Genomic DNA, 18,484 nt, shown 5'->3' with positions numbered 1-18,484 from the left:
CACTGGCTTTAATGTTAACATCCTGTAACTGGTTAATCCGACCACACATCACACATCCCAAGACACAATGGTTTATCTCAGAGGAAAACACTGTGAAATACATGAATCATAACTGTAGTTACAAACATCTGAGTACTTACTTACTCATAATTTGCTTTTTTTCTTGTGTAGGCTTATTTTAAAATCAGTTCTTTATGCTCCAGCGATGTCGAGTTGCAATATAACTTCAGACGGTGAGAGCCCATTGGTGCAGGTGTAATCACATGTCCACCCGTCACTGGTAGCACCCTTGTGAGTCTGGAAGAGGCCGGGAGATGTTGTGGAAAGCCCACTGCAAGATGCCGTCCATGGATCCCTGCTGAGACACAAAGATCAGTGGGGGTGCGGCGGAGACAGCAGGATCAGTCCCAGCACATGGATCCATCATATGTTTAATGTGTGTGTGATGTCATTAAAAACAATGACATCACACAGCAGCCAGCCACAGCCACAGCTTTACCAGCCTCAAGGTTTGTCTTAAGAGTGAGTTCATCAGGGCTAAGAAAAACACAGTGTTACATTACGTAAAACAGGAATACACTTAACGTCTGATATCTGCGCAACACACGTTTCAGATCAACAAAAAATAACACCCATGACAACACCCCCCCCCCCCCTGCCACTTATAGTTCGCTCCTCAGGGCTCCGGGTGGTAAGAAGTGCACCAGCCATCTCTGACATACATGATCACATTCGTATCTTGTCTACGTGCTTTGCGTTCATGTGTGTAATCGAGCCCCGACTCACATCTCCCAGGATGGAGTCCAGTTCGGCCGTATGGAGGATGGGCTCCGGGGCAGAGGTGATCTGATCATGACTGAGTGTGTTTTGCACCGCTGGGGGGAGCTGGACACACACACACACACACACACACACACACACACACACACACACACACACACACACACAGGGATAGGATACATTACTCAGGTTACACTCAGACATATTCAGATGATGCAGTGAAGGTTTATATATACTTTCTGCACAGACACCAGACTCTCCAAGATCAACCTTTGTGTACACGTGTGCAGACCAACCTGTGAGTCTCTGGATTCAGCCTCTTTCTCTGCAGAGCTGCCCCAGGTTCTCGAGCAGGACGAGCAGATGGATCTCCCTCTGGCAAACACACACAAACGTTTGTACTTCTCTCTTTGTAAAGACACTCATTGACATAATGTATTCCCTAGCCCCTTACCCTAACCCTCACCTTAAACTAATTCTACCCCTAAAACCCAGTCTTAACCCTCAAACAGCCCATTGAAAAAATGAGGACTGGTCAAAATGTCCTCACTTTCCAAATATGTCCTCACTCTGTAGGGTCTATGATTAAACTGGTCCTCACAAAGATTTAATTACAGCAAAACATGCACGCACACACACACACACACACAAACACACACACACACACACACACACACACACTCACACACACACATAGGGAGTGACTCAGACTGTTTTCTGGGGTGTCTAGTGTTACTGTCAATCAATATTAAATTTCAAACACACGGGAGGATTGCAGAGGAAGAGCTTAAGGCCTTTTCATATGGCAATTTAAACTGATTACTCTTCACTTTACTGCTCTTCATGCAATATTATAAAGTAAAATGTACTAATACTGTCCAATGATTTCAATTTGTAGTTTGTGATTAATACCCTGCTGCGGCACACCCCCCTAATAATCGACAGGGTTATGACGTGCACAATGATGCTGGGATTAGTATTTGTTACTGTCATCCTCTAAAATTGCTCCATCTTGAGTCATTTTTTTCAAAGCATTTAAAATAAGAGATGAGTGGACGTCTCACTTTGAGAAGAGGCAGTGCACATGGAAACGCCCCAAACACTGGATGCACTGAGTCAGGTCTCCTCCTCCAAGACGGCACAGGCCACATACTTCCCTCACACTGTCCAGACCTGAGCACTGAGGACAACACATTTTTATTCATCCAGACTATCTTGTGACAGAAATGACAAAATGCTTAATTAGTGGTGAACAAAATGTGAAAGTAAAATAAGGACTGCAACAAGCAGACCATCATCAGGTCTGTACCTGGGTTCTGGCAGCGGGTCCATTCACAGAAGCTGTGACACTTGTGAGGGAGGAGGACGACAGTGAGGAGAAGAAGGAGGCGTCTATGAAGGAGTTGGTGTTTGTTTGCTGAGGCTTAGCCACGACAGCCTGAGATACAAAACATTTAAACATTAGTCTGTTTTACAAAATGTAGTATTATTGTTTCTTAAAGCACAATGAAGAGATTAATTTGTATTGTCAAGTCATGGGAAGATGCTAACTATGGTAAATGTAGGACACTAAAGATATCAGGCAGTGAATCGTTCTTTATACGAACATTGAAAGCTGCATAATAACCAGGTTTAAAAGGGGAACTTGATTTCTTCCCTTTTCTTTTATTGCTTATTCAGGCATCAGATCCTTTTACTGCTGTTTATTTGTGTATGTATTGGGTATCTTAATATTCAGATGCTCTGAGATGTTGTGCGTGTAATTCTTTTTTCTTTCCCTTTGTCAGAATAACCAGAAATATCAGTTCCCGTCTGGGAACATTCTTGTGAACGCCGCCTCAAATCGGAACAACAGTTCAGGCAGTTGGAAAACGTTTTGATACACGAGTCCCCGAGTTTCTGATGTCAACACTTTATTTATCGATTAGTATCATTTTTCAATCTGCTCTTAATAGAAGCTTTTTGTCACTGATCCTTTTTCTTTGACCTGTGATACAAAGCAAATATTTGAAAGAGGTATCAATGTGTATTTGAAATGCTCGAAATACATAAATAAAAACATTTGCTTTACAGCAACCATGTTCCCTCCACATTACGACTTCAAACAACACAAACACACCAAAGTCGGAACAACAACCTCAGCCCAAGGACGGACATTTTGTGCTTGCCCCTATGTAGGCCTGAAACACGTTGGCATGTTTTTACTGTTGATATGATTAAAGTTCCCATGAGATACTAAAGACTTTTTAACTTTACACCTGCTTTAGTGCCTTAGATTCCTTCAACTTGTCTAAAGTTCTTGGGACTCCAAACCAAAGGAAACCAAAGGGACATTACTCACCACAAACACTCTTAGCTCTAGGCTATTTGACTAAATACTTTGACAAAATACTTACTTAGAGCCCATGTCAACTAATATTTGTCTGTCAGGACCTTACTTGTAAAGGAAGCTGTCCTTTCTCTCTTTTCATTCCACGGCACTGCTCACACTGCCAGCTGCCACTGCAGATTAAAACATGCAACTGTTAACTTAAAAAAAAAAGAGGAATCTTTGACTACACAGCCACATGCTGATATGTTAAAATAAAAGACACAGGTAGATTTGGGGGATCTGAACCTTGGTATGGTTGTGAGTGGAGGGTCGAGGCAGGTCAGGTGTAACGCTCGAGGACAACCATCGCAACAGAGCAGCTCCCCTCCGTCCTTACAAACTGCACACTCATCGTCATTGTAATGAACCTAAAGACACAGGCAGGCACACAGAGCATACAGAGACACATATCAGGCAAGCAGATGAAAAGCCAGGTGAGAGGAGGGAGGCCCTTTACCACCTTTACCTTCATGCCTCTGGTTGTCCCCCCCTTGTGGGGAAATGTGCTCTTAGCAGCCTTGAACGTGAGCGCTGCACTGGTGTCCTCTTTAATGCACTTTATGGTACCTGTTGAATACAAAGTCACTGTAGTCAATTTTTTTTTATGCTGTTTAACACTCAAACGTATATTGTGTATTATTGCTGTCCCGATGATGCAAGACAGTTATATAAATATTTGGAAAAGATTGAAATAATGATTTTCATCTCATGGCTTACCGTCTGAGCCAAACACCTGCTTGATGTGGATCTTTTCTCTGTCTTCATGGCTGAATGACAGCTCAGTGGCGAAAGAGGAGGAGGAAGAGGAGGAGGAAGAGGAGGAGGAGAGGGTGACTCCTCCCTGGACTGAGGAGGACACTACCTGCACACCTGTGGCACAAGTTAAATGTATCTGTAGCATGAAATAAATGTTTCTAAATATAATAATTTCTTTGACTACACTTCATTTTAAACAGAAATGGCATTCAGTAGAGTGTCAAGGTCCAACAGTCCCCTTAATTCACTAGATCCCTTTTTTTATTTGGATCTGCACCAAATTGCACAAACTGATGAATATCAGTCCCCTAAATATGCCTGATTTTTTATACAACGATTCATGAATTAGCTTGAATGAATGAAAATGTCAAAAGAAAGAAAAAGGCCCTATCTAGCTATGTAAAAGAAGTGAAAAAGACTCCTGGATCCGCCCCCTGATCCAAAATCAGTTAAATAGATTTTGCATAATCCTGCTAACAAACAAACAAGCGATGAAGATGAAATCATAACGTCCTTGGTGGAGGTAATTACTATTTCCAGATGTGAGCTGAGGTGCTGGAGCTTCACTCTTCACTCTGTATAACTTAACTTTACCCCCTGGAGAAACAAATCAGAAAAACACAAGATTCATTTTTACTGAATGTTAAAATTCAATCTTATTGACCAACAGAAATTACAAATCGTCCTGAGGATTTTCTTTATTTTCTCTCCTTGTCCTAATCTGGAAGTGTGATGGGCTGCAGTGTAATATTGTTGGAATAGAGAGACAGGTGTATGATGGGAAATAACCTGGACCGTCGCTTGTCTTTGCATGATAGCGTGAAATCTTGCTGGAGCTGGTCTCTCTATCCTCATGGCTCCTCTTCTTCACGTGAGGAGTTTTCTCACATCTCGGGGATCTCTTCTCACCTCTGGAACCTGCAGCGTCTCGTTCTGTCAGATATAATCAGCGATGATGATGAAGGAGATTAAAGACTAAACTTGTCTGACCTAAAAGCTGCTGTTTCCGTACTGTGTCTGTGCCACATTGAGATAGTAATCATGATTAATGGACCAGTATAAAAAACAACCTTCAAGATTTAAAGAATCAAACGCTTGTTACTTACTTTATGAAAATACCATTTATCGATGGCCGACCTAACTGAAAATGTATTTAAATATAAGAGTATGCACAGAAATATATTATTGATTAATTTTATAATGGGTAGTACTCCGTTCCTCTGGGCTCACAGAATTTGGAACACATAACACAGATAGATAAAAGAATATCAGAAGCATTTTTATGCCAAGCATTTTCCTGAACACCACGTACTGGAGTGCAGGTTAGAGAGCAGCGTCTGCAGCTTGCTGTAGCTGTCCAGGTTGTAGTCCTTGCTCATATTTTTCCAGAAGGCCTGGATGGTCGATCTTCTCTGTTCCAGGACCCAGGACAGGAGCGAGTACATGGCCTTGTGGATCCCCTCCCTACTTTCCTTCTCTAACGTGTCCTGCAGATCCACACAAACAGAAAGAGCTACTGTGAGGAAAGTCAGTTATTCCTGGTTAACATATCCACGTTTTCAATGTATAGTGGTGGTAATTCCATTTTTCTATGCCTTACCTTGAGCATTTGATCAGTGATGATGTTTTTGTCTGCCAACCCATAGACAAGAGGGAAAGGGTCGTCCACGGCCATGGCGATGTCAGTGCGCGACTCCCTCAGTAATGAGCGAAGGTTCGTGTCCCTGAAAGCCTCCGCTCTAGACATGATCCGCTTTGTGTGTCAATGAGATGCAATGTGACCCGGACCTGAGAGATCGTACAAGTCGTAGATTGGCTATCTAGGGGTGTGTCCTAGTCAGGGAAGGAAGATGTCTTCATTTGTGGGATATGCTGAATTCTTTGTGTTCTAAGACGACCTTACGTGTCTCTTTTCAGGTAACCTTGAAGTTCTGCTTTTAATATAGTTTTATAGTATTTTTTCCCAATTACATGCTTTCCAGCTCATTCATATCCACACAAATTACATTACCAGTATAGTACAGGGCTGTTTACTGACTGGCTGAGATTTCTAGATGCTCCACAATGGATGTTTCACCTTCTCGACTGCTCGTCTCTGTGGACTTCATCTGTCAAGCAACAGCACTAATTGCCTCCGTCCGCCTGTTGAACCCTCAGGGGATCAGATGAGGTGCGATCAGTTGAGGGGAATACCTGTCCTCTCTCATCAGGAGGGCCACGTCTCAGCCACCTGACGCATTGGTGACAGTTTTTTTCTTAAAAGGTTCTTTCCAAGGCAACTTCCCCTGAACTGTCAGGTACTCAGACACTGACTCACTGCATGGATTGGTATCATTATGACTTTGCAATATTCCCTCATAAAGGGGTTTCATTACGGAACTTCTGCTAATCAAAGATCCATATGCAAGAAAATAGAATGAAAGTTAGCATTTTGGCAAGGAAATGGGAAGTAACCCGACCAAGCTAAGGTTGGTAGTAACCATCTTTCGACATTTGTCAGCTCCATTTCTTGAGCATAAGCATTTAAAAAAGAAACGTACCTGAACACCGCTCTGCTCTTATTTAGATATTACTTAAACCCATCCGCAATAAGTTTGAATTCTTACACTAGTAAGGACTTCAATAGTTTGGGAACAACTCATCTTCTCTTCCTTGATGAGATTTAGATAACTCTCAGTTTAATAAAGCTGGAAAATGTAGCTTGACAAGTTGTAACAGTTAAGTGTTAATAGCTCTTCATCAGTTGTCATTTTTTAGATTGAGATTTAGCTCTTTCAAGCGAATGTGTGAACTAAACAATGCACATAGAAATAGCTAAATATGTTTAATGCTTTCTACAGAGGCAAATCAATTTTCTATTAATGTCTTATTACAAAGACATAAACCTGATACAATCTTACCAAACCCTGACCCCTTTAATCACATTCTGTAGATGATAAAAATGATATAATCCCTGTATTATCCACATGTAACATCAGGATAGCATTAAATAGAGCAGACAATGTTGCTACCAGATAATGTTGATGGTTAGGAGAGTGAAGCCCTTTAATTTGTAATTTATTAATCGTTAAACATTATTACATTATTCATACTGGTGAACAAGGACCACTTCTACAGAGGGACGTTCACAACATACATATTACATTATTATATACAGTGCAGTGCATTACAGTGGATCGTTATATGTGTATTACCAGGATGGAGGGATGGGGAGGCTGCAGGGAGAGATGGAGGGAGAGATAAAGGGACAAAGGGACAAAGGGAGGGAAAGGAGTTGAGGAGAGAAGTGGTTTGAGGGAGGGGGGGAGTTGTGATAGTAAGTTGTCTTTTTATTACTTCTTTTTTTTTTTTTTAACCACGGTACAGTTTGATCTATAAAAGTTAAACCCATAGAGAGATAGAGTGCCACATTTTCACAGCTACTGTTAGGTGAACCTACTGGAAGTTGACTCTTGTGGGAATATCAAATGAGATACGTGTTTGTCATGAGATGCTATAGAGAGATGCTATAAAACATTCTAAGATAGTCAACCTCCGTCCAGAGTGCAGAGACCCTGGAGGGCAGGCCAAAGGTCAAAGATCAGATCAGCGTGCATGCGTGCTGCAGACATTCAGACGTGTTCGGCCCCCACTATTTCTCCTTCTATGTTTAGGCATCATTTTTGGTGCTTTCCCTTTTATATATAAAAAATACAAAACATAACAGCGAAAAGAACTCCGTTGGTTGTTCCATTTTTCTCCCTTTTTCGTTTTTCCAAAACAGTTTTTTGTTCATTTTCATGTCAATGTTTTTTTTTTCTTCCCTTTTCTCCGCCAGTCACTTACATATTGACAAAGTATACAATATTTTACAACTGAACAAGACTGAGAGATAACATTTGATTTGTCCAATCAGATACAAGGCCCGGATCCTATATCCAATTGGAGAAGTCAACTGGAAGCTAACCAGTAGTAAGCAACACAACAAGCCTATGGTGTGAAGGGAGCTGTCCGATAGCAGCTCTGCATTAACATGAGCACCCGCCCTCGGGGACGCTAGGCTCTGCCGGTTTGTCCAGCTTGATGTCGATCACTGGGAATTGTCCGGTTAAGGAAAAGTCAGGTGGTGAGAAAATTAGATGGGTATATTGCGTGCAGCTAATATTGGCAGATTGAGAAGAACAGGGACAGCATAATACAAACAATGTCAGATTCACAGCCCATATTTTAGCTATTTGGACTGGGTTACATATTGGAGGCAGCTACCAGGTAAAAAAAAGTTAATGTACCTGAAAGTGATGGTGCATTCTTATTTATAATTCTTCTAACCAAGTGCGAAATATCACCCGGCTCACAAGTTCCCAATATTGCAAAATCAAACACAAGTTAGAGGCTGTCATTGTTCCCCACTGAGCGTCACCCTAGTTCCCTCAACATAAAGGCAACGGGATTTGTCCATTGACTTTTTCTGAGAGATGAAAGTTGAAAAACACATTTAGATTTGTTATTTTTCATGATTTCATTTAAATGTATTGAATCAGTATTTCTCTTTTCATTCAGTCCCTCGCAATCCTCCATCACCCATCCAAAGAATAATATGTCCTTTCCTATACAGCCACCATGTGGTGCTACACCTGTGCATCCACACTGTCTTCCTGGCACGCTGCATTTCTTCTCTACTGAGCATTTAAAAAGATTTAATGGCCCGTGCCTCAGTAGACAGTAGGCTGGGCCATTCTGTTTGTAATAGTGCCAGCAACCACTAAGAGATTAAAAATCAGCTGTCTGGCTCTCAGCAGAGCGTCGGACTCACAGCGGCTGTAAAGGATACTGCCTTCAGGATTTGCATCGTCCAAGCTTTCCATTCCAGGTAGGGCTGCTGCAACCCGACGAAACAGCTAGTGTGAAGAAAGAGGAGGAGGAGGAGGAGGAGAAGAAGAAAGAAGATAAAGAGAGAGAGCAGGCAAGAGGACAGCAAGTTTAAAAATTACATTAGATGTTTTTATAAACGTGTCCTGCACATGTCAACAGCATTTAAAAAAAAAATTCTATACTATGTAATGTGGGATGTTGGTTGATTTCTGTTAATTTTAAGTGAAAATTTATGTTTTAGCATTTATGTACATTACTTCCACACTCTTGCATTAAATGTGTTACTTATATTGAAGTATGTACAAAATGAACTTCAAGTACAAAAACATCCAAGTACAAGTAGTAAATACAGAAATGTAGAGTGTTAAAACATTACATATTTGATATGAGTGTTATTGCTGGTGCAATAATGTGCAATCAGAATTTGACTGGTTGTTGGTCGAGGTTGAGCTCATTTTAAGTTGTATTCTGTCAAGTAGTTTTATTTATATCCATGTATTGTATTTTATATATGCATCTTGTCTTTTCTATGTAAAGTGTGGAGCAGAAATATGAAGCAGCATGAAATAGAAATACTTAAGTTCAACTACTTGAGTAAATGTATTAGATGCCAGCACTGTTTGCTTGCACTGCTCAGTCAGCCCCGGGGTTGAATGTGCACAGAGTCCACACTCCAATCAATGTTAGACATATTTACACTTATCAATCCATGTTGCCTCAGTCACCTCACAGATAGCGGAGGATCTGAGAGCAACTGAGGCCCAAAATGCTGTGAAATACGGCAAAACTGCAGGCGTCACCTGTTTGACATTGCAGCCTGTTTTGGCACTGGTCTCGATGAACATGACGTTCAGCTCTTTGGCTCTCTGCTCGCCTTCCTCAATCGTGATTTGCCTGCAGTAGAGAAATCAGGCCACACTCAGCATCATGATGATGAAGGCTAATTATTCAAGATGTTGCTTTTAACGACACACTTTCTTCTCAGGTTAAAAAATCTCCACATCAAGGAGTACATTTACTGTAACTAAGTGTCATGTTCACCTCTTCTCTTCCAGATCTGTTTTGTTGCCGACAAGCATGATGATGACATCACTTCCTCTCTCTGTCCTGACATCATCGATCCATTTGCAGGTCTGCTGGAAGGAGTTCACATCTGTGGAAACCAGACGTTTAATTTATAGTCCGTTTATTTTTTTCTTTGCATTATTAAAATGCCTTGAACAAATACTGATTTTTTCTATGAACCATTGCAGTGCCCGTTCAAAGCCGCCTGTTTGAATGGGCTGTTTGAAATTTTCTTTCTGAAACTGTAGAAGTCACCTGCAGGGATTGGACCCGCAGCAAGTAACGACCTGCTTCAGGACTCAGTCCACGTAACCCTGAAGCTGCACCATCGCTTCAAAGTTCAGTAAAGCTCGAAACACTGAACTGGAGAAGCACTTGTTGTTGTGAACGTGTCGTTATCGTGATTGATCGTCTCTCACGCTTATGAGTTCAGAAATATTGAACGTATCACTTGTTCAAATCGCACCACATTCAACACTGCCCTTCATTTGGCCCTTAACAACACACATGCTGAGTGACATGCTGATAAGATGAAGGGCTCTCCAGATGAACATTCCACATACAGACAGACAGAGATTCCTGTAAATCTTAGATAGATTATAAACAGATTAAAACACAGATCACAGTACAATGCATGTTTACACAAGGCAGGTAGGTTTCTGCTCACTTGTGATGTCATAGACGACCACAGCTACTGTAGAGTCTCGTATGTAGCTCGGGATGAGGCTCCTGAAACGTTCCTGTCCAGCTGTATCCCACAGTTGGAGCCTTACCTGCATCCACACACACACACACGGAAACACACACCTTCAGCAGCTGATTCCACATCATCCTACGTATACTGTGTATCCTATAGAGATGTCAAAGCCTTGTAAGTGCACATCTAAAGGGATAAGCCAGTATCAGCTTGTGTGCAGGCTGACAGAACATAATATCCTGACAAAGAGAACGTATTAATACCAGCTAAAGTAGCCTGGATGATCCATGGAAAAGGCTTTGACTTATTAGGACTAGAAAACCCAAAGAAGCACCAAAGGTTATTTCTAGCTATTACTACCAGAAATAATTTTAGGATAATCATGTTAGTGTGTAAAGAAAGCAGTGATTAAGCAAATCAAATCAAGGATTAGTCAAAACAGGCTGGAAACTGGGTCATTTCTTACTTAGCATGTCGACTGACTACAACTACAACTACATTGATCCATCTGCATGTATATATATGTGTGTAACTTCATGTGAGTTTTCAATGACAATCAAGGCGTCCTACTGTTCGGTCCTCCAGGTACATCGTCTTTGATAGGAAGTCGATTCCGATGGTCGCCTGTGGTGGAGAAAAGAATCAGTAAAAAACAGATTTTAGGGAGCGATATGTCTCCCTGTCCCCTCTGCTGTTCCCAGCAGAGTGAAGGTTGTTAAATAAATAGGAAAATACAAGAAGCAAATAAGCTCTGAAATCAAATTAGACTGAAAAACTAATTTCATTTGCATTGCCTTCGGGGCTCAATCATTCAGACTTATCTACCTAACTTCTGAGAAAGGCAAGGGAATGAGTAATCTCCATATCTTTTTTAGTCGTCTAATATTGCTCAAACATTCAAACTAGGACACAAAAAAGGAATTTTTTACAAGGACCCAGATTATAGACAAGTCATTTGCATATCAGTGAAGCATTACTCATTAGTCATTATTATTATATGAAAAGCTTCACATAATGTAGACCTGTCCTGTCAGTAGTCACCTAAATTACCTTAATTCAAAACATTTGAGGACATACAAATCATTACACTTTATAGAAGATAAATGCAAAGAACCATTAATTCTTTAAATAAAATAATTAACCACACATGTCATCATTTGATGCATTCAATTCTTCTAAATACATTTTTCATTCTGGATCTGGTCTGAATCTTACCTGATATGTGTTGTCGAAACTGTCGTACATGAATCTAGTGATGAGAGATGTTTTCCCCACTAGAAAAGAGCACACACATGTGGATAATTACTTTAGTCTAGGGTGTTAACACATTGATAAACAATTTCCTGAGTAAATTCTAGAGAATAATCTGGGCGTGAAAAAGATCAAATATGGTTAAATAGCATCTTGGGTATAGAAAGATGTAGATATGGATTTAAATTAACTTAATATGCAACAGTTTTGATAATCGACGAATCATAAACGTCATTTCTAAAGCATTAATACCAAACATCTCCCTTGTTCCAGCTTCTCAAATGTGATAATTTCTCCTGTTTTCTTTTCTTAAATGTGAGATCTTGGTGGTTTGACTCTGTTCGCCTGACAGAACAAGCAATTTAAAGATGTCACCTCACAGGCATTTCATTTTCAGACATCCTATGGGGCAAAAACAATCGATTTAATCACAAGAATATTCATGGGACTCATCAATAATGAAAGGACTGGCGAGCTGCAGCCCTAAACATTTTTACAATGTCAAAAAAGATCCATAAATGGCCCTCACTATTAATCCAATAAGGAACAAATGAATAGTGAGGATAATGATGTTACTGGGAAAAGACTACGGACATGAGTTGTAAAGGAGGTAAAAATGACCCGAGGGATACAAAACGCATGAAGATTTCAGACATTCAGTTCTGTCAAAACCAGACGGGGCCTCCTCCGAGGATCAAGGTGAGCCCATACTCGGCTCCATTTTTATTTACATCCCACCCAGCCCCGTCTTCAGCACCATTTTACATCAGGTCCAGATGATGAGTGTGGACAGCACTTCTCCTAATATAGGATCCTCCATATATGCAGACAGCAGTATATAGTCTTGAAGCCAACCAGCAATGGGGCAGTGGCCAGGCCTCGATTCAGCACCATGGACAGAAACATTGCAGCATACAGGCCACACAAACACACATGGAGGCTTTTAGTCGACACACACACACACAGAGAGAGAGAGAGAGACACTGATTAAAGCATCCTCAATGTAACACACACAACCTCAATAAAGCTGCTGTCACATTAATGCCTGGTCATGTTCATTCTGCTGTATTTTATTGAGACACCAGCCCCTGTGCTGCCACCCTGGATATCTGATGTCTGAACACGTATTCAACCACTATCGATCAGCGCCTTACGAATATGTGCCATCATACCAAACCGCACACACAGACACATCCAGCCACAATATACAGATTATATAGAATATAAAGCAAATGGAGCTGTGGCGCTGTCAAGCCCCGTTTTTAGCCCCTGTTGGATTATTCATGGGAGCGAAGTGGAGCCTGTGGTTTGGAGATGCTACCGACATCGCCCGGCAGCTTTGGGTGTGTCCCGGACTGACACATGGGGACTGTTTATGATCTTCTCTCTAAAAAAACAACACAAATGCTGGAATAAAAACACCACACCCTGCAGCGTGACACGTGATGAAGGATTGCTGGTGTCGGTAATAAGCGATGGAAGTGGAATAAAGCTGTTATGTGGAGACAGGCTGTGCGTATTTGTCGGTCACTGCAGCACCATCAACACACCACATCGCCCTGCTAGGATGCGAAACATCACAATTTGCGACATATTCCTCAAGGGTTTTACGCACGGTTTTTATTTTTTGAATCATCGCGTCGCATTGAAGGTGCCTGCGATTTTTTTTTTTTTGGTATTCTTTGCTAGGGTTGTTCCCTTCCTTCCTGGGTTAATCAAATTTTCTCCAGTCACATCTTGTGCCAGTAGCGACAACATGGGCGTCAGGAGCAGCAGGAGCCGGCCTGCACCTCCTCTGCATCCAGACAGAAACTTTCAGAAATCACCCCGATCGCATGCATGGCCTGCAAACATGTACGATGCGCATGTTTGGCGTTAGAGACCCTAAAACCCAAACCACCCCAAAGCCCCTGACTCACCGCTCTGCTCGCCCAGAAACACCAGTTTAAATTTCCTCAGGGGGTTCCCCAAATCTCCTCCAGCTGACATGGTGGCAGATAAGAGAGCTCGACTCGGATGGTTCCTTAGGAGAGGGTGTTCTCGTGGCTCCGCGTCTCCTCCGCTTGTGGGATCCTCCTCTCCTCACAGAATGATGGGAATGCAGCTCAGCATCCTCCTGTCAGCCTCGGGCCGCTTGTGCGCCTGCGCGACCTCACCTATTTCCGTCCCTCACCTCTCTATTGGACCCCAAACGATATGAGTTTCATAGATGGGATATGAGCTAATAAAGAGTCATATTAAGGCAAATATTGGTTGGTGGGGATTCTGGGTTATTTGCATTTTCTACTAATAAGCCTACATCACCACACTTCGGAGATAACTGATGTTTTACTCCATTTTTGATTTGACAACTATTATTATAATTAAACCTCTTTCTTAAAATATATCTTACTAATATATTTGGGTATAAAAATATTTGAATTAGCAAGGTTTATATTTAGAGAAATGGTGACTAAGAATATTGTACTTGAGGTCTAAAATGGCATTCTGTGGTTTCTAAATACAGTAGAATTAAAGTGTTTTATGTCTGTTATAATATAAAGTACGGCTTGTTACATGTTATCAGACTACAACTGTGTTTGTTCCCTGTCTAATAAATGACTACAGCTCCCATAATGCCACTGAATGTTGTCTGTCATTAGACCATCTCTGCTTGGTAAACACCCATATCTTTCCATCTCTATGAGTCATAGATGTTTGTGTGTAATAACTGGAGTGTGACGTAGCTACCGTAGTTTGTAGTAATAGTACATCGATCAACTTCACTTTATTCAGATCCCACCAGTCCCCCATAAATAAGCACAGCTAGATAACATCATTTAGTGAAGAAATATCAAGACCGATGTTCAAAATCAAACAGCTCGGCCTCCTTCTCTTTCCAGAAGGCAAAGCTGCGGTCGATGTATTTACAAATGTCTTCATTGTTGAAACGAGAAGCGGGTGTGTCGCCGCTACACTCGTCAGGAGAAGCAGTATGAACTATTACTTTGGGTACTAGTCTGGAATCTGGCAACAATGATGATGACGACGGTGGTGATGATGCACGGTAACATGTCCTCGATTCCCCAAAGAAGCGAACTTTGATGTCCTCGAAGCCGTCTCTCCACTGTCGCCTCCCGGCCTGGATTTCCTGTAACACTGCCTTGTGGAAGTCCCGCACCATCTCCCAGGGAAAAGCGCCCACGTGGTCGAAGACCTCGAAGCAGAGGAGATGCCTCATCTTCCTCTCCTCGGGGAACAGTTCCTGCTCTAAGATGTGGAAGTATCCCAGCATGAAGAGGTCAAGGGTCAAGCTGTCGTGGCTCACCGCAATGCCGTCCACATCGGGCAGGAATTGTTCCGGGGAGTAGGTCATTCGAGAGGAGGACGAGCAGGACCTCGGCCCCTCTTTGAGTTCGAAATTACTCCTCCAGGTTTTCAGAATCTTGTCCACGGCCCCTCGTTGCTGGCAGAACTGAAACATGGAGGTGATTTTCTTTTGGGGCGGCGCTGATGTCACTCGACCCGATTCCGCCTCCTGCTCGTGTCTCCGCCTCGCCGCCCTCACTGAAATAGCGTATGCTGATTTTTTCCAGTGGCTCAGGAACAGCACCACAATGCGTTCTTTCCTCAAGCTGCTAGTCTCCCTCACAGGTAGGACTTTTTTAGGATCGTCGCGATAGCTCAAGTCACCGCTGAGTCCCGTTCTGCCGTCGGTGTCGTTTCCTCCTGTGGCCCCAACCGCTTCCTGGTTCTTCATGACGTGGCTTCCACTCACAACGCCAGCGAAGGGATAAATGCCACCGATCTGACCTTCGAAGTTGGATCTGAGGTTTCTCACCGACACCCCAGACTGTTGGATCTCCATCTCCACCCGCTCTCTCCGCGCTCTGCTGTAGCTGTTGGCCTCTAAACGATGGCTAAAAGCAGACGCCATGCCGATATGAGGAATCCTGCATCCACCAGAGGTCTCCACGTGTGCTGGCACCATCTCTTGGCCTTGTTGTAGGAATCCCTGTCCCAAATCGATCCCTGAACCATCTTTTACGCCTTGCAGCCCTTCCATCATCCCTTCCATTATTCTCCTCTCACCACTATATTCTGTGGTTTGGCTCAGGTTGGCCACCAGCAGAGACATGCTCTTAACAATCTCTGAGACACGACTGCACCACACAGGCAAAGTCAGGTGCATTTTGCTCTCTGCGTCCACCTGCTGTAGGACCTCAGGGTCAAGGGAGATGTTGACAATGGGGTCGGGTAAAATGGCCCTCAGCTCCTCGGTCAGCCGGGTCAGCTCCAGCTCGTAGGCCCGGCAGTGTTTCTGCAGGGACACGGTCTCGATCTGCTGCTGCAGGTACACCAGGTCGTCCTCAGTCAGCAGCTCCCCGAAAGGCCCCAGGACTGCGTTGTGCGCCTCTGAATACTTCCAGCCGTCCTCTGTTGTGTAGCCATTAGTCGTGTCCTGTTAGAGGGATGAAGACATTTTAACAGAGAGGTTTTTTCTAAAGGAGTAGTTTAACCTTTTAATAACTATTTGCATGTATTAAACTGGGCGTGCACTGTCTTAATGTTGTTAAATTCCACCTTAAGCTCAAGACAAAGAAGTGGAAGTTTGTGCCACCACTTAAAGGTCCCCGTGCCACCCTCTTGCCACCCCTTGACATTTTCTCTTGATCCGCCCCTGCATATGGTACAAAAGCTACAGATGAAGAGTACCTCTCTCCTTTGTTCCTCATCGTCCTGCAGCCGGACCTGCAGCTGCCGCACCATCACCTGTCGTTTCCACTCTGCTATCGGGAGGCCGGCTTCATCGTACGTGGGCACCAGAGAGTCGATGTCGGCCAGGATCACATCAACGATTGGCACCGCCTCTAAAACCTCCTCACTGTCCAGCCTCTGTCGGCGTTCAACAACATGAGACACAGTCAGAGTGCGAGCTGCGTTCGGAGCCACATTTGAGAGTATAAACAGCGTAACATCACACACCAGTAGGCTAAAGGTCAAGCCAAAGTAACTGATGATATATTTTAAAATTAAATCAACATCGGTTTATTCCCACTACAAACCATTCAGACTTGTCACAGCAGGGAAAGCGTGCGTGGTTCAAATAACATAATGGTGATACTAAGGTGTCTCAGAAAGTCATGACAGCAAGAGACTGAGCCAATATAACAAAAACATACGAGAACCAACTAAATTGTATCCAGAATTTCACTCATTTCATTACATATACCTGTGCTTTTTCACCCTTTTTAAATTTAAAACTAAAAAAAGTTATTATTGCTATTATTTTCCTATTTTTGTTACCGTTTGTCCAGTGAAGACAGCCGTGAAGCCAGCGTGCTTCAGAGACTTTATAGACTTCATATGAGACATGAGGGTCAGATCCCTCTCTGGAGGCTTAAGGTGGAACGACGTCACAACTGTCAAAAAATGTTGGGATATAAATAATCAATACAAACACAGACGACATGAAAAAAATTGGTTTCCAGTATAAATGTAATTATGCAATGGCTAAATGTTGAAATGCCAATGAGTGAAATCACCTGAGGAGGCCAGCTGCACATGCTGCATGGAGCCGGTGGTGGGGTTTTTAGAAGAGGGAGCAAGGGGGGAGGCAGGGTGACGAGGGAGGGGCTGCACCTCTTTCACTGGCTGCTGGACAGACACACACACACACACGCACACACACACACAAAGACACACACTCAGCAGGCATGAGTCACGATTAAAGGAGCTCCCACTTACCCAAAAAGTATATGCACATATTGGGAAACTTGCTGTGACAGCGCTCATTTTAGTAAACCATCTTATATATTACTAGACTTTGCTGTTATGTCTGATGAAAATGAGCGGTTTGTTATCTCCGCCCAAGAACACATGGCGAGAATTTCTTGAATTGTTACATTTCAGTTTAACTCAAGGATGAACTGAGTAGTTTTGGGGATCTAAGGTCAAAGGTCAAGGTCGCTGTTACCTCACAAAACGTGTGTTACCTTGTACATGATATCTCCACACCTCCAGGGATTCCTTTCAAATTTGCTACAAATGTTTACTTGGACCCGCAGTTGAACTCCTGAGAAGTTGGTCGTCAAAGCTCAAAGGTAAAAGTTCAAGGTCACTGTGACCTTATGAAAAACCTTTTTGATCTCGTGAACGCAACATCTCAGGAATGCCTTGATAGAAACTTTTCAACTGTGGCGTTTTGTTCACTTAAAATCGCAAATTAACTGATTCGATTTTGGTGGACAAAGTCAAGGTGGCCTCACAAGACAATGTTTTGGCCTCATAGACTTACATAACAGAAAAAGCGCAGATGTAGCTAATAATAATAACCATGGCTCATTTTCATTAATTATTACAATTACAAAACTAAACTTTTCTCAGCACTTCCCATCATTTCCCTTGACAAAATGAACAGAGTTGCCTAAAGAAGCCTATAATTTGATCCCTTGACTGATGACTGGTCACCTTGCTGTTCTCCATGATGACTCTGCTCATTCACAGCAGCAGGAGCTCAGCTTTCTGAAAATGACACAAAACGATGACAACACAGAGCAACATGAACAGGGACCAGACAAACCACTGCACATGGCAGAGAAATGTGACACAGCTCACACAGCGTTAAACCGCTCCAAGGTAATCTTCTAAGTGACTGAGAACCCCCAATGTTGAGCACACACACACACACACACACACACACATGCACACACACAGGGTTAATATAAATAACA

General features: G+C 42.6%; 3 protein-coding genes across 4 annotated transcripts; all 3 read right to left on the bottom strand.

Moving 5' to 3' along the window:
- Positions 1 to 274: 274 nt before the first annotated feature.
- On the bottom strand, positions 275 to 5,669 carry aire (autoimmune regulator). Its single transcript, XM_061083602.1, has 13 exons — positions 5,508 to 5,669; positions 5,220 to 5,394; positions 4,697 to 4,840; positions 4,439 to 4,504; positions 3,869 to 4,021; positions 3,618 to 3,718; positions 3,398 to 3,519; positions 3,219 to 3,282; positions 2,090 to 2,218; positions 1,845 to 1,960; positions 1,077 to 1,155; positions 787 to 885; positions 275 to 358 (listed from the first exon to the last, which is right to left on the bottom strand). Exons 1-13 carry the CDS (start codon positions 5,652 to 5,654, stop codon positions 275 to 277), a joined length of 1,479 nt encoding a protein of 492 aa, XP_060939585.1. The 5' UTR covers positions 5,655 to 5,669.
- A 2,245-nt stretch (positions 5,670 to 7,914) lies between these two features.
- LOC133018453 (ras-related protein Rab-6B-like) lies at positions 7,915 to 13,760 on the bottom strand. 2 transcript variants are annotated; one of them, XM_061084820.1, is made up of 8 exons: positions 13,691 to 13,760; positions 11,736 to 11,794; positions 11,091 to 11,144; positions 10,491 to 10,596; positions 9,800 to 9,911; positions 9,559 to 9,652; positions 8,718 to 8,784; positions 7,915 to 7,979 (listed from the first exon to the last, which is right to left on the bottom strand). In XM_061084820.1, the coding sequence occupies exons 1-8, from the start codon at positions 13,758 to 13,760 to the stop codon at positions 7,915 to 7,917; spliced, it is 627 nt and encodes a 208-aa protein (XP_060940803.1). The 2 variants fall into 2 exon arrangements, with proteins under 2 accessions (XP_060940803.1, XP_060940804.1); XM_061084821.1 differs by lacking the exons at positions 9,559 to 9,652; positions 9,800 to 9,911; positions 10,491 to 10,596.
- An 844-nt stretch (positions 13,761 to 14,604) lies between these two features.
- On the bottom strand, positions 14,605 to 18,236 carry LOC133017492 (espin-like protein). The gene is made up of 6 exons (XM_061083600.1): positions 18,222 to 18,236; positions 17,297 to 17,408; positions 17,058 to 17,173; positions 16,467 to 16,646; positions 15,846 to 16,212; positions 14,605 to 15,731 (listed from the first exon to the last, which is right to left on the bottom strand). The coding sequence occupies exons 1-6, from the start codon at positions 18,234 to 18,236 to the stop codon at positions 14,605 to 14,607; spliced, it is 1,917 nt and encodes a 638-aa protein (XP_060939583.1).
- Positions 18,237 to 18,484: the final 248 nt, after the last annotated feature.

This window comes from Limanda limanda, chromosome 13 (genome assembly GCF_963576545.1).
Source record: "Limanda limanda chromosome 13, fLimLim1.1, whole genome shotgun sequence".
NCBI lineage: Eukaryota > Metazoa > Chordata > Actinopteri > Pleuronectiformes > Pleuronectidae > Limanda > Limanda limanda.
Note: the sequence above shows the minus strand (reverse complement) of the source record. Positions and strands in the feature narration are given on the sequence as shown.

What these genes read in the sequence shown, in the direction of transcription:
- LOC133018453 (XM_061084820.1), bottom strand. Translation starts at nt 13,760, where the DNA reads ATGTCAGCTGGAGGAGATTTGGGGAACCCCCTGAGGAAATTTAAACTG. An exon ending in GTTTCGACAACACATATCAG is followed by an intron (nt 11,145 to 11,735) that starts GTAAGATTCAGA and finishes TCTCCACCACAG; the next exon opens with GCGACCATCGGAATCGACTT. An exon ending in CGATGCAAATCCTGAAGGCA is followed by an intron (nt 7,980 to 8,717) that starts GTATCCTTTACA and finishes GACAATTCCCAG; the next exon opens with TGATCGACATCAAGCTGGAC.
- aire (XM_061083602.1), bottom strand. Translation starts at nt 5,654, where the DNA reads ATGTCTAGAGCGGAGGCTTTCAGGGACACGAACCTTCGCTCATTACTG. An exon ending in GCTCTCTAACCTGCACTCCA is followed by an intron (nt 4,841 to 5,219) that starts GTACGTGGTGTT and finishes TATATCTGACAG; the next exon opens with AACGAGACGCTGCAGGTTCC. An exon ending in TGGACTCCATCCTGGGAGAT is followed by an intron (nt 359 to 786) that starts GTGAGTCGGGGC and finishes TTTGTGTCTCAG; the next exon opens with CAGGGATCCATGGACGGCAT.
- LOC133017492 (XM_061083600.1), bottom strand. An exon ending in TGTGCAGCTGGCCTCCTCAG is followed by an intron (nt 17,174 to 17,296) that starts GTGATTTCACTC and finishes ATTTTTTGACAG; the next exon opens with TTGTGACGTCGTTCCACCTT. An exon ending in GAGCCAAACCACAGAATATA is followed by an intron (nt 15,732 to 15,845) that starts GTGGTGAGAGGA and finishes AGATGGTGCCAG; the next exon opens with CACACGTGGAGACCTCTGGT.